This window comes from Spermophilus citellus, assembly GCF_964194105.1.
Source record: "Spermophilus citellus genome assembly, chromosome: 9".
Taxonomy (NCBI): domain Eukaryota; kingdom Metazoa; phylum Chordata; class Mammalia; order Rodentia; family Sciuridae; genus Spermophilus; species Spermophilus citellus.
In genome coordinates this window covers 135,856,830-135,871,000 of record NC_138191.1, presented here as the reverse complement: position 1 = coordinate 135,871,000, position 14,171 = coordinate 135,856,830, and the positions used below count along the sequence as shown (strand labels likewise).

General features: G+C 57.3%; 1 protein-coding gene across 1 annotated transcript in view; it reads right to left on the bottom strand.

Annotated features, from left to right (window-relative positions):
• NPHP4 (nephrocystin 4) overlaps positions 1-14,171 on the bottom strand; it is a 105,963-nt gene that overhangs the window by 82,984 nt on the left and 8,808 nt on the right. Inside the window, exons 4-7 of the mRNA XM_081306819.1 lie at positions 11,251-11,403; positions 5,449-5,621; positions 4,373-4,437; positions 2,703-2,858 (exon numbers count right to left, since the gene is read on the bottom strand). Of these exons, the coding sequence (XP_081162945.1) occupies positions 2,703-2,858; positions 4,373-4,437; positions 5,449-5,621; positions 11,251-11,403 (547 nt within the window). The remainder of the gene's footprint in view (positions 1-2,702; positions 2,859-4,372; positions 4,438-5,448; positions 5,622-11,250; positions 11,404-14,171) is intronic.

The following is a 14,171-nucleotide window of genomic DNA, read 5'->3' as shown; positions in this document are numbered from 1 at the left end:
CAGACGCCCCCCACTAGGCAGCCGGAAACTGTGTCCTCCACCTTGATGCACACGTTCACCTCGACGGTGGGCGGGGGTGCTCGCGGGTGCCCTCTCAGCCCGCCCACCCGAGGGCCTGTACCACACTGGCCAGCAGCACGGCGGCTTCACTCACGAGGGCATGACAGCGGCCACCCAGAACCTTCTGCTCTCAACCAGCAAGGCCACTGGCCACAGAGCAGGCTGGACCCGGGGTGAGGGGCCCTGTCAGCAGACGTGAGGGCTCCAGGTGGATGTCACTGACAGGACGACACTGAAGGGAGGTGGTCACGCCCATGTGCACCTGCAAGTCCGGCACCTCCTCCCACGCTGAAGCCCCCGCTCTCAGCCTTCACTGGTGGCACCGTCCACAGCGCCCCACCCAGGGACTTCTATCAGCCACCACAGAAAGCCGAGACTCCCAGGACACCCCTGCCCCACCCTCAACTCCCGCAGGCCCCAGGGCACTGTCTGCTGGACTACCCCCAGCCCACTCCAACTTGACATCCCTGTCACTGGGCAGCAAAGACATTCCCACAAGGTGGTAAGGACACGCAGACGCCACCCTCTGGCAAGGACAGTGACAACATGCCAGCTCGCACAGTGCTGACCTCGACTCTACTGACTTCTTAACTTCTACAGAAACAGAATGAGAAACCCAGTGTCCTCCTCGCCCACACGAGGTGTGGCATGCTGCTCCTGGACACTGGTGCAGGACTCCAGGCCACAGGCATCTGAATGTTCAAAATGCAGGTGTGACAGTGAAAGACGACCAGCTGCAGTGCACACAAGCGGAGCCCAGGGTCGAGGACCGAGCCTCCTTAGGGGCTATAGGGAGATGAGAAGCTAAGCATGGGCGGGGCTGCAGGAGAACAAAACAGGGACAGAGAAAAGGGGGCACCAAAGGCCACAACCCAGTTGCTGGCAGCACCGGTGACAGAACAGGGGACACACCAGCTATAGCAAGACAGCTGAGTAGCCTGGAGCCAGGAGGGAGTCACAGGGAGGGGCTGCCGCCCCTGCACCTCCTGCCCTGCACACAGCGGCCGGCCACAACTGCAGGGTGTGGCATAGCAGGACCTGTCCGAAGGAAGAAGTCAGGTCCACCAAGAGTCGCCAAGGCACCGCCTCCTCGGGAGAGCTGAGGAGCTTCTCTGGAGGCAGGTGGGCCTGGGAGCCAGGCCTGGTGTGGACCCAGCTCTGCTCATGGCCCTGGGCCAGGCACTGCCCCTCTCAGTTTCCACAGCTGAGCAAGGGGGGAGATCGTGCCCCCCCAGCCTGTGGGTCTCGATACCTGCAAAGTCGCTCTAGAGTCACCATAAACCCTGCCGAGGACGCAGGCCTCGCTTGGCTCCCAGGAGAGATGTGCGCACACATAGGCCACAAGAGCACAGTCCTAAATCCTCGGAACAGCCTGGCTGTGCATTCCACACGATACTTAGCAAAAGAACACCTGGGGCTCAGGAGCCGCCCTACTAACAGCCACCATCCCCATCTGGTCACCATCTCTGCTGAGTGTCCCCTTGTTCCACACCAGCCAGGACGGGTGCCGTAGACTCGTTAGCTTCCCATGGCTCCGCAAACTCCCACCAGTGGTGGGGAAGAGCCGAGTCTTGATTTGGGGATGGAAACCAGGTGTGGTGAGCAGGTGAGTCCCTGAGCACAGGATCCACTGTGAGGACCGAGAAGCCACTGAGGGAGGGAAGCGTGGGCTTCAGCTGAACTTGACACAGAAGGTCCCAAGGCAGGAGCAGCAGCTCCCATGCTGGCACTTTGCTAGTCCATCTTACTTTCTCCCCCAAACAGTCCTGTCCCCATTTTACAGAGGAAAAACAGAAAACAAGGCCTGGGGAGGGCAGGCGGGGCCGCAGGGTCTGAGGTCTCCAGCAACAGAGGCTGGCTCCACCCCCGAAACCATCAGGCCCCAACAAACACCCAGCCTCAGCCACACAGCAACCCAGCCCCCACAACTCCACCCACGCACTGCTCACTCTCCACCCTCGCTGTCCTCAGGCACTTTGGGGATCACAAGCCCCTCCCTGCAAAGGGGCGCACTCTTTCCTCCAGAGCTAAGGGCACCGTGAAAACTGGACCACCCCTCCCTGAGCACCCCACATGGACTTGGGTTCTACTTCTGGAAAGCCCAGCTAGACTTCTGTGAGCAGGCGTCCTCACTCAGGGAGCCTGAGCCACCCTGGCTTAACCTCACCAGCATCCCGGCTGTGACACCGACACACACACACACACACACACACACACACACACACACACACGAATCACGACCTTGTGTGGCCTGTCAATGACACAACAGAAAGACAGCTCAGGTGGCAAGCTGCATGTCATATATATTTTACCACAGCTGAGAAGTTATAATGACAATGAGTTCCTAAAACTAGGGCACAGCAAGGGTGGGATACAGCGATAGTGGCTTTGCTGGCCACCGTCATAGGGAGATGGACGATGTATTTTATAAGAGTATTTACCAGAAAAGAAGACAAAGGTGACACAAGGATGGCAGCTCACTCCCCAGAAGGGACAGGGAAGAATGGCCTTGCTGCCTGCTCCCCAGGCTGGGTGCTGAACCAGAGTGGGACTGGGGCCAGTCACCTACCTGGAGGAGGCCGTTCCTCTGAGGTTCAGCCTTGAACCACAGACCCACAGAGAGAGAACCAAAGGAGCCTCACCGGTTTCGCTGTGAGCGGGGAGGAGACCAGGGATCCGCTGCAGCCCCGACACCAGCAGGTTCTGGGGCACCAGGTGGAAAGCAGCCTCCAGCAGCGGGTGGAGCCGCAGGGTGTACAGCAGGCTGGAGCTCTCAATGAGGGTCATGTGCTGGTTTTCTGGGGAAAGAGAAAACGTGGGGCTGAAGCCAGGGCACTTCTATCAATCAGCAAGAAACAGACTCAGGGTCCCCACCACTCAGGGAGGAGACAGGAGTCCTTCTGCCCCATTGGCCTAGAGATGGAAAGCACAAGGGCCATTTGTTTCACTTGTTTGTATGTGTGTTTGGGATTTTGTCTGTTTTTGCAGTGCTGGGATCTAGCCCAGGGCCTCCGGCATGCTAGGCAAGCACTCAGCCTCGGTCCAGCCTTCCTCTCCCTCAGCCCAGCTACCTGTGGCAAGGCTCGGCCAGCACACAGAGCTGCCCAAGTGTCCACACAGGAGCAGATTCAAACACAGAACAGGAGGATGAGGAGCTTTCTAGGTACTGATACGAAAACCCTCCAAATGAATGTTACAAAAAAAGCAAGGCTTAGAACAAACATTTGCTCAGTGTCATAAAAAGAGCCACCAGGATCCTGACCAGCTCCAAGAGGGAGGCTAGCAGCAGCAGCGGGGCAGCTGGCGGAGGAGAGTTCACTCTCAATCTCCATACTTTTTCAGACCTTTGGAACTCTGAACCATGTGAACCACCAGGGAAATGCCAACGCAGTGGCTGGACGGGCTGCTGGCTGGAGGCTGGTCCCCTGCACCCACTCCCACTCAGAACTGAGCTTGCACACAGAACTGTGGGGGTAGAACCCTGGCAGCCCTGGATACTTCAGGAGAGAAAAATCTTAGCAAAAAGTAATTAAAGTCAATGAAAAATAACCTAAAAGCAATCTTTATAAACAAAATTAACTGTCCAACTGATTGCTTCCCATCTCAAGATTTTCACCAAATTTGGGGGGCAGGGGGTGCCACTGAACATTCTAGCACAGGCCACAGTGTGCACACACAACTGCTTTCAGGGCGTCGGGGCCACATCTCCAATGGACAAGAGGCATGCTCCCCAGCAGACCCACCTCCTGCCACTCTCCCCTCCGCCCTCCCTGGGGCCTGGCTCAGCATCTGCTCTGGGCCTCCAGGATGTCCTTCCAAACAGCCCCCACTGCAGGCGCCTCCCTGCTCATCCTCCAGGTAGGCAGCATCACAGGGGGCCACACCTCCCAACAGAAGCCCAGCAGGAAACTCCCCTGCTGTGGGGCAGCAGTCTGCAGACATCCCCATCAGGTGGGCACAGCTGGGAAGGCCTCACTGTTAGTGATAACCAATGACTTCAGTCAGAGGTCTTGCTGCTCAGCTGCTTCATCTGGTAGGCAAGGTGTCATCAGAGGCCAGGAGGCCTCCCCCTTTCAGGTGGCTGACAAAGGCCACACCCCCAACTTGCCTGGCAAAGCAGGGTGGGTGCATTTCAGTTTTTTAAATTATGCAAAAAGCCAAGTCCATGACACATTTGCCAGAAACTATTAGATAACTGTGCTAAGCCGAGGGCAGCTGACATTCAGGCACATGGCGGCACACGCTGAGGCAGGAACATGCTCAGGAAAGTTGCAGTCTCTGCCCGTGTGGCCAAGGACAGGCTGGTTCTTACGCTCCACAGGGTCTTGCAGAAACGGGTGCAGGAGGGCTCTGGGGGTGCCATGGTACAGCCTCAACCTGGAAAACAGGACCAGGGAACCTCGTCAACCATCCAGCTTGCACCAGGCACCGAAGGCCAGATCTGCTTCTTCCACACCTCTAGAGCCTTCTAAGGCTGCCAGCCCCGACCTCTGCAGGGAACAAGCAGCTGAGGACAATGTCGGTGGCCATGCCCAGAGCTCCACGACATGCCGAGCATGTCAGGTACACCTCGGCCCAAGACCCAAGGAGCAAGAAAGCACAAGGGAAAATCACCAAACTCCAGCGTCCCAAGAAAGACAAGGTTTAAGGGACTGCTGTGGCCTATTGCCAGAGCAGTCTCCTCCATGATAACTTCACCCCAGGAACATTTGGCAGTGTCTGGGGAGGCTTTGAGCTATCCTAACTGGGTGCTGGCATCTAGCAGAGGGAGGCCAAGGATGCTGCCAAGCATCCAGAATTCACCGGTGGCTCCCTAACCCTAACCCTAGCCCCTAGCCCTCACCACCCACCACAGAACAGAGGAGGACCTGCCTGGATGTCAGGTGGTCTACACACACGGGAACTCTGACCCTGCTAAGACGCTATGTGTTGACCTTGTCCGTGTCTGCACACCCAGCTCCTAAACACAGACTGCAGGCAGAGGCGTTTCTGCTGCAGACCACAGACCACTTCCTGAGGCCTGGGTGTGAAATGCACATGCTTCATGCTCAAGCAGCAAGAGACACACTATCCTCTCTTGGCCACAGAGGAGTGGACTTGGGACCTGAGAGTGTGAATAACATGCCTGGATCCCACAGGGGACAAGCAACAGGGCAGGGCTGGCCCACGTGCATGCTACATCAGATCCAACACTCACAGTCAAAGCACAACTCCTCAGCTTGCTTAGAAATAACAAAAAAAAAGTAATAGTAAAATAAACAAAAATCTCTTACAGTACACTATTATGAACACATAACAAACTTAAAGCTCTCTGATCACCAAGAGTAAGCTGTTAAGCCACAGTGAATGAGGCTGGGGACCACAGAAGTAGAAAAACAAAGCAGATACCGTTTGTCCTGGGAAGCAGAGGTCGGAGAGTCAGGTTTATTGCTGAAGATCCGAAGAATTCCAAACCCACAGGACAGTGACTGGAGGGTCCCATCCTGCTTCCTGCCTTCAGTGACCACTTCCACTACGGCCACGATATTTGGGTGGTTTAAGGACGTATGGAAGTAGAAAGGCTGCAAAACAGATCAGAGGCCGCTAGGCAGAGCCAGTGGTGGGCTATGTCCCCAGCCTGCGCAGGGGGGGGGGCAGCCGGGGAGCAGGTGCCAGACGGGCTTCAGGAGCACACCACAAGCACCAGGGACTATGCATGAGCCCTCGTGTGCAGCGCCACCCCTGATGGGGAAAGAACAACGCAGGAGGCCACCCCCAGAGTCTAGCTGGTGTCAGGGCTTCTCCCGCCAGGGGCCACGCCCAGGCTTCAGCCACTTTGCCTCTGCTCAGGATCTTTCAACCCTGGGAATTCTACCTTGCAGATGCCAGCAGGCCTCGGGCCTCCTGGGGAACAAAGGCTGACCAGCTGTGCACCTGCAGCAGGGTGGTGACTCCAGGAAGGACCGGTGGCCTCAGCCCAGGACAGAACAAGCCCTCTACAGATGTACAGGTCTGCTGACCCTCCCCTGCCCCAAGCCCAGCCGACACTCAGGACAGGACTCTCATCCCGACTGCCACTCTCCCCTCCACACTCCCTGGGGCCAAGCTCAGCCTGTCTCACAGGAGGTTCGTGACAGTCCACCTGAACTCACTGTGTGCACACCAGAAGGACCCCTGGATTTCTCTAGGTGCTAAGTCTCCCCAGCTCAGAGCCTGACCAAGGTCTTCTATGACGACCCAGAGATCTTGCTAAAAGATGTGGGGGCCTAGGCCAAGTAGAGGCCATTCAAACTGATCTCAGCAGATGTTCCCTTTGTAACCTCTTCATCCCCAACATGCAAGTGGGGGCCTCTGACTCCTGCGTCCCCAGGGCCTGAGGGGACCTGGAGAGAAGCGAGAGGTGAGGCAAATCATCTCCCTGTTCGACACACCTGCTCCCTTCACTCTCTCTCTTCCTGCATCAGTCAATGAAGTGAAGTTACCTGCAGTTAAAACTGACAGAGGCGCAGGCTCAGAGGTGGAGCAGAGCTGCTGGTGGCGTCTGCCAACCCACGGCGTCCGGTATCTGTGTGCACAGCACCCACAGGTGGCACTGAGCTGGCTTCCAGACTGAGCGGGTGTAAGGCTGGATGAGAGCCACCCCCCAGAGGCAGGGCAGAGGCTGGCCTGCACCCGACTCCCCTATTAACAGGTCATTACCATGGTGTCACCGAGAGAACGTTTACTGTAATCACTGACTGTCAGCCCAGGATAACAGAGAGACACATTCAGACATCCGCCATGAGATACAAATTGCCATTCCATTATCTTTTATTGCAAAAACAATGAAATGATGACCACTCACAGCTGACAGGTGGTTGGACTGGGAGAGTTATGTTTCTGCTTCAAAGACTCAGCAAGGTTTATGAAGCCCCACCACCACACAGCCAAGTCTGCACTATCTCACCTGTATATTTACACCTGTGCACTTCGGTTTTATGAACACTGCACAGCTTCTGTTTTGGCAGTAAAACGAACATTTTAAACTCCAATATGAAGCAACAATCATCTCCTAGCTTAGAGGTCACCTTGCAATTAAGTGCTCCACCTGAAGCAGTGGAGGGCTCAGATAGTGGCTGCTCGCTCACCTCCAGCAACCATCACTGGGAGGCTGAAACAGCCCGGAGGACAGGCTCTCAGCCCAGTGGCCAGCCTGGAACCTAAGAGCACATCTTTCTTGAGAAGAGGCAGCCGTCCCTGGCAGCCAGCAGGCTGAAAGGCAGGTCAAGTTCAGACAGTCCTGTCAGTTCCACTGCTGACTGACAAGGACACACTCTTCCAAAAATCATTTACTGACCATCAGTGTAGGAACAGCTCCACGCTAAAGAACTCATGAGGAACCTGGAAAACACAACCCAGCCTTAGCCAAGTTCAAGGTTCGCTGGCTTTATAAATGACGGACCAGACAGCTACCGACTGCAAACACTGCTCAGGACCCAGCAGTTCTGAGACTCAGGCAGGAGCCTCCCGAGAGGGAAACCTCTGCACTGCTTGAAACACCACCCCACGCCATCATCCCCACGTAGTCACGAAGTCACGCTGACTGCTTCACCTGCACCTTAGAGCCCTGCCTTCCTGGGAAACAGGCTCAGCCAGAATCCCAACAGCACCCCACTGAGACACACCTGGGCCCGTTAGTCTAGGGGAATTTAATTAACACCAATGACACAAGTTTTGAGAGAACCGTTCTGTGCATCCACTGAAACTGCATGATTAAGCGTTCAAGTCAAGCCCATCCAATTACCCACGGGAGAAGGCCACTCAAGACGGGAGAGATGGCTCCGGTTCACCCTGCATCACCTCCCACTCATCTGCATTGACAAGCTTCCTCCCTGACAGGATAAACAGATTCATAAATCATTTAAATGCTCCTGTCCTAATGCCTACATCTTCAAAAACATGGACACCACTCGCCTCAGGCCAGTTCTCCATCTCTCACCCACGACAAGACTGGAACTGGGCTCTGCACCAGGCAAGTGACCAGCCCCTGCTGACATGGCCCTGAAGGCCAGGGAAGAACTGAGCAGAAATCAAACTAGCACCTTCCCAAGAACTCACTTAAAGAGGCACCAGGAGCAGAGCACCTTCAGGAGGACCAACTCCCCACCAACACCTCCCCGGCTTCCACCTGCAGCTCGGCTGTTTCCCTGTCCCAGAGCCCACAGCTGACCACCCAGAGCCGCCGACACAGCTGAACAGCTCTCCTCCAGGACACACAACCTCAAGTTCAAAAGCCAGAAGCTTCCACAGCAAAGGGTCCCAATGATGGCTCCGGCCCTCACCACCCACTACAGAACAGAGGACCCACCTGGATGGTGCTGCGGTGAGAAACCCTGGTCTACACACACGGGAACTCTGACCCTGCTGAGAGCTAGGTGGGACCTGGTCCGCATCTGCACACCGGCTCCTGAACACGGCCTGCAGGCAGAGTGGTCCACCAACCTCTGCTGCGGACCACGGACCACTTCCTGGGGCCTGGGTGTGAAATGCACATGCTTCATGCTCAAGCAGCCCCTGCAAGACACACACTGTCCTCTCTCAACCACAGAGGAGTGGACTCGGGACCTGGGAGTGTGAATAACGTGCCTGGACCCCACAGGGGACAAGCAATAGGGCAGGCTGGCCCACGTGCATGAGCCAATGCTCAGCAAAGCACAACTCCTCTGCTCACTTAGAAAAGCAGGGGAGGAGACACAAACCAAGGATGCTCCCAGAGCCTGCGATCACGAGCACACAGGACAAAACCCACCACTGACAGTGCTCCATGTCCCCAAACAAGTGGCAGTGCCATCACCATCCAGCCAGACCCAGCAGTGGAACACCTCTGGAAATCACCTGTGCAGGCCCCGCTGGAGGGTCAGAGCCCCCGGGAGCGTTCCCGCTGAGCCAGAGAGGAAGGTGGCCCTCGCGGAGGGGAGCGCTGCCGGCCAGCGGGCAAGCCGGGGAGGCTCCTACAGGGACACGGCTTCCTCAGAAGCAAATCCACAGCTGCTGTGCTATGACCACTCACATGAGGATGCAGGAAGAAAGCCTGAGAGGCAGCGCCTCCTGCCAGGCTGGGGAAGGGCTCCCTGATAGCACCCACTTCTGAAGGGCACCTACATGGCCTCACTACCTGACCAGCAGGGGCAGCCTAGTCCTGCTTTCCCCTCACTGTCATGGGTGGGGCAGACAACCCATCCCCTGAGGGACCGACAGCCCACCCCTGAAGGGGTCCTGGGCCAGTGCACACTGGAGGTGAGAAGCCCCAGAGTCCCCCTCCGTGACATTCCTCAAATCAACAGGGGAAAATAGGCCTGCCACAGGAGGGGGACCGCGGTCAGCTGTAGCATGAACTGGGGGAGAGTTCTGTCATCTCCAAAAGCAAACGTGGAAGACGCAGGCCCCCGGCCGGGGTGGGTTGGAAGGCACTTCTTCAGAAGCTAAAGGAGTTACTGATCGTCTCAGAGGAAGCAGCTCTTCCCTGCCAGGTAAGGTCTCGGAGGAGAGCAGAGCTCCAGCTGGAGCTGACAGGGCTGGGCTGCTCGCCGGGTCCCCCCAGCAGGGCCTGGGAAGAGAACCGGGGTACAGAGCAAAGAGTCCTCCTTACAGAAAAAACACTCCCCCAGGCTCAAGGCCAGAGGTCTTTGTTCAAAGTCTTTTTGAGGGGACAGTGTTGTCACGAGAGCCTCTTCTCTCAGGGCTGCATGCACAGTGATAGCTCAGTGAGCCCAGAGCACGCCAGATGGGTCCATCCACCCACACGTAAGCTGGACAACCAGGGTGGCCCCAAACGCGACACCCTCCTGCTGGCAGCTCACTAGCTTCACACCAGGTCACCTGGGCCACTGCAGATGGAGGAACCAGGAAGACCTGGTCAAACCTCAGAACCACCTTTCTCGAAGCCAACAGGACTTCCGAGCTGCACCCCGCAGGCAGGCAGCAGGGGCAGGTGGCTGGCATGCGGCTGCAGAGCGCCCAGGCCGAGGCCACAGCACACACTCAGGCGGTGGAGGGCAGTCCTCTGAGTTACCCAAACTCAGCAGGCCTGCTCTCTGCGCCCTGCATGGAAAGGAAGTCAGAGGAACACAGGCACAACACCCTGCCACGCGGCTGTCAGGCGGGATGCTTCCCGGGCCACCACTGGCCTCTGCTGCCCACAGTGGGCACAGCAGCTGGGGATGAGTCAGGGACGCCGGCACCCGCCCTGCTGACCTGCGGCCTTCTCCACTCAGGGACACCTCGTCACTGTGGCTCCCTGCGCGTCCCCACCTCGGTCCTGTCCCTGCCAGTGCTCCCCACGGGTGACCCTGACCCAACAAGCAGGCTCCTCAGACTCCCCACTTCAGGTGTGAAGCAGCAGCCTGGAGGGACAGGGCTCGGTCACATGCTGCTTTCTGAGAAAAACCCCAGTGAAGGACCTGCAAGAAGGACTGCAGGACCCTGCCAAGGAGGTCACCTAACCAGGGCCGCCCCTGCCACACTGGCCTGGCCTGCTCGCCCCAGGGCCTGTCTGTCTCGCCCTCCAGGCCCCAGCCGCAGCAGCTCTCCCCATCGAGACCTATGGTGGCTTCAATCGCTGTGCTTCCTGCCCTGGGCGTGGCCCGACAGACTGCATGGTGGGCGGCCAGGACAGACTACACGACAGACTGCATGACCCCTCACCCAGGACCTGGGGAGCCAGGACCATAGCCTGGGCAGACAGCCAGTCTCAGAGCCAGTTGGGGACCAGGGGACTCAACCAATGTCCATTCCAGCACACAGTCTGGAGCCAGGAGCACAGATCTGGGCCACACTCTGCCACCCTCGACCAGGCACGTCACTTCACTAAGTCTCAATTTCACCACCTTAAAGGACAGCAGGAGGCAGCAGTGGCAGATGAAACCACCCATTTCCTTACTTTGTTCCAAGAACCCTGAGATTCCTCACAGGTGATGGGACCCCCGGTCCCCCTGCAAGCTGCTTCCACACCAGAGAGCTTGGAGACAAAGTGCCGCGCCATGCGCTTCCCACCCCTGAACCCGCTGCCCCACGCCCTTCCCACCCCCTGAACCCGCTGCACTGCGCCCTTCCCACCCCTGGCCCCGCTGCCCCACGCCCTTCCTTCAGGTGGGCCTGAGATGCACTGGCCCCTTCTGGGCTGGCCCCATTCAGATGCCCTCAGAGCAGCCCCGCCCACTGTCCCAGGCCCACCTCGTCAAAGACGATCCTGGATGGCTGCCTCGAGAGCTGCTGGACCGGCCTCGCTGAGGTTCTCCATGTCTTCCCAAAGAAGTATCGGTAGGTGATGTCAAAGAGAGACACGCGCAGGTGGCATTCAGTCTCGGACAGCACCTCCAGCACAGCCTAGGAGACAGCAGGGAGGAGCCTGAGGAGCCCTGCAAGCCGAGAGCCACCCCTCGCCCATGGCGGACACTCTGGATGGCACTGAGCACTCGGCCTCTACCCCACCTGCTGAGCCACAAGCAGCCCAATTTCCTTTCAGGAGCCGCCACTGGTCTTGGTAGGACTGCAAATCCAGCACTCAGCCCTCTGCCCAGCCAATTAGGGCACTCAAGTCCCTGGAACAGAGCCAAGAGCACATGAGCCAGGGCTGCAGGCGCAGACATGTCTGCCAGGATGCAGGCATGGAGCTGCTGGCAGCCACTCTGCCACAAGGGGGAGCCAAGAGATAAGAGAGAACAAGTCCAGATGACTTTATATGAGAACCTAGATCAAACCACACCTGAAGCTTATATAACTGGATTAGTCTGTGATGAGAGGTAGTAAACCACCTCTCTCTAACTTAAGCTTAACATTTCAATTGATTTGGTTAGTCATTTGCAGCCAACTGAGTCTGTCCTCACAGGGCCAGAAGCTCTAAATTCTCAACTTACCAGAATTATTCTGGGGTAATATTAGTAGGAAAAAAAAAAAACAGATCTTCATGAATAAGAAATCATAGCTAAATTGCTTGGGGGGAGCTTGATTCTTTTTCTCTTATGAAAGATTAACTTAAAAGTATCTTTAGCTTTGTATGACTCATTTTCACTCATTGATAACAATCTGAAATAAAACCAAGGAGATGAAATCTTGAGATTTTGTGACAGTGTGACTCCACAGTCTCAAGATGACCTAGGAAATTGATGAGGTGAAGATGGAACTATGGAGACTGTTCATATTATGATTCAAAACCACTTTCCATCGTGGCATATAGGCCGCTCAGAGTGGTGGCTCTTCTGGTAGGATCTGTTGTGTCTTGTGAGCAGATCGTACGTCCAGTGTTGGAAGGCAACGGTCACTGCCGTGCCACCAGTGGAAATTCCGACTCTGTGGTTCCCTCAGCACTACAGCCCAACCTGTAATCAATAACGAATATTTCTTGATATTTACTGCACAGGACATTTATTTACACTCAATAAATAGTCTTCACAAGAAATCATAGCTACAAAGACAGAACAAAGCAACCAGGAGACCAGCACTTGCACAGCTCGGCTCAGCCTCAGCACCCCTGCTCCTGGGAGGCCAGCACGAGGTCCCGCTCCTGCCCGGGAGGGTCTCTCTCTCCCTTCACTCACGGCCATTCATCAGACATCCATTCTGTGCCAAGAACAGGGACACAAGGGACCACCAGGCAGGCAAAGCTGCTGTCCTCACAGGTCCACTGGAGAAAAGACTTCTCTGGCCGGTCAGGAGAACGCCCCTGAGCCAAGCCTGAGGCACCTGGGGAGGACAGACCAGGTCGAGGGACAGCGACACCAGTGCCCTTCAGGGAGAACTGGGGCCTCTCTTTGGCTCTGTGGACCCTAGTTTTCTACCGTCTACATTCTGCCTGGCTTCTGCGGCCTCCCTCCCAGGGCGATCCCAGAGCTGGCAAACAGGCTGCCCGAGAAAACATCTCTGAAGGCAAGCCACCATGCAGTCCTGCCTGCCCCTCAGCCCGCCGGCTCTCACACCCCAGGAGACTGCGCCTCTGTCCTCCTGGTCCCTCAGAATAGGGCAGCCCCTATTCTAAGGCCACTGAATCCTTCCAGCTGGCCAGTCCTAGGCCTGCCTACTCTGCCTCACACACGCCTTCCTGCAGGAACCCCAGGACCGGCTCCCCCTAAGCCGACCAGAACCCCTCAGCTCCTGACGGACCCTGTGCACGCGGTCACCTTCCTGCCCTCGGGGAACCCTCACAAGCCCTCTATCAATGACTGCTGTCTCCTGATCCCAGGCCTCACCAAGCCTGAGAAGAAATAAAAGCCCAGGGACATTCTCCAATGGTGCCTGCAGATTGCAGCAGATGGAGAGAGGAAGAGGCGGGCAGCTGGGAGGCCACAGGAGTGGGCCTCATGGAGCCCACTCAGAAACTGGCCTTGCCTCCCAGAGAGGCCAGAAGACACAAAAAGACCCCAGGCAGAAACGGCCCTTTCTGATTCAGGATCTAGGAGAACAGCGGCTGCTGCCATGGGGAGAGGTGGAGGCCACAGCCCGCTGCGGACAGGAGGCAGCAGGAAGGGCACTGGCTAGCAGCAAGTGGCCCTCAGGCTGTGTCCTGAAGGAGCTGGGGCAGGCTGGACGCAGAACAGGAGTGGGAGACAGGAGGGAGAGGGCGGCCAGCTGCCTCAGACGGCCCTGCATTCCCGGGTCCAGTTTGAAGTCCCATGTTCCTAGTGAAGGACAACAGCACACCTGTCTGGGACAACTGGAAGGAGGTGGCATCGATTCCAGGGATGGCAAAGACAGGGTGAAGTCTGTGGAAGATGCCAGCTCAGTGCTGTCCTCCCGCTGTGCAGGGCCACTGTTCCACAGGGGCCTCAACTGCTGCCCCTGCACCGCCCTCCTCCCCTCCACACCCAGCCTCCCCTGACCAGGCCACCCAGCCTCTCCAGGCCCTGCCCTGCCTTTCCCCAGGGGCTGCCAGCTCTCACAGGCTGAATGACCACCATCCCCAAGTGGACAGCAGGCTCTGAGGAGGCGGAAGGCCAGCTCAGGGCCCAGGCCAGGCCACAGGAGCAGGGCTGAGCCTCTGCACCTCCCAGTGGGAGGTCTCCAGTCTCTCCTGCTCCCTCGCCCTCCTGCCACCTTCTGGGAAGGCCATTGCTGCCATTGCTGGCTTTAGGACCTGAGCATCATCTCCATGTCCCAGC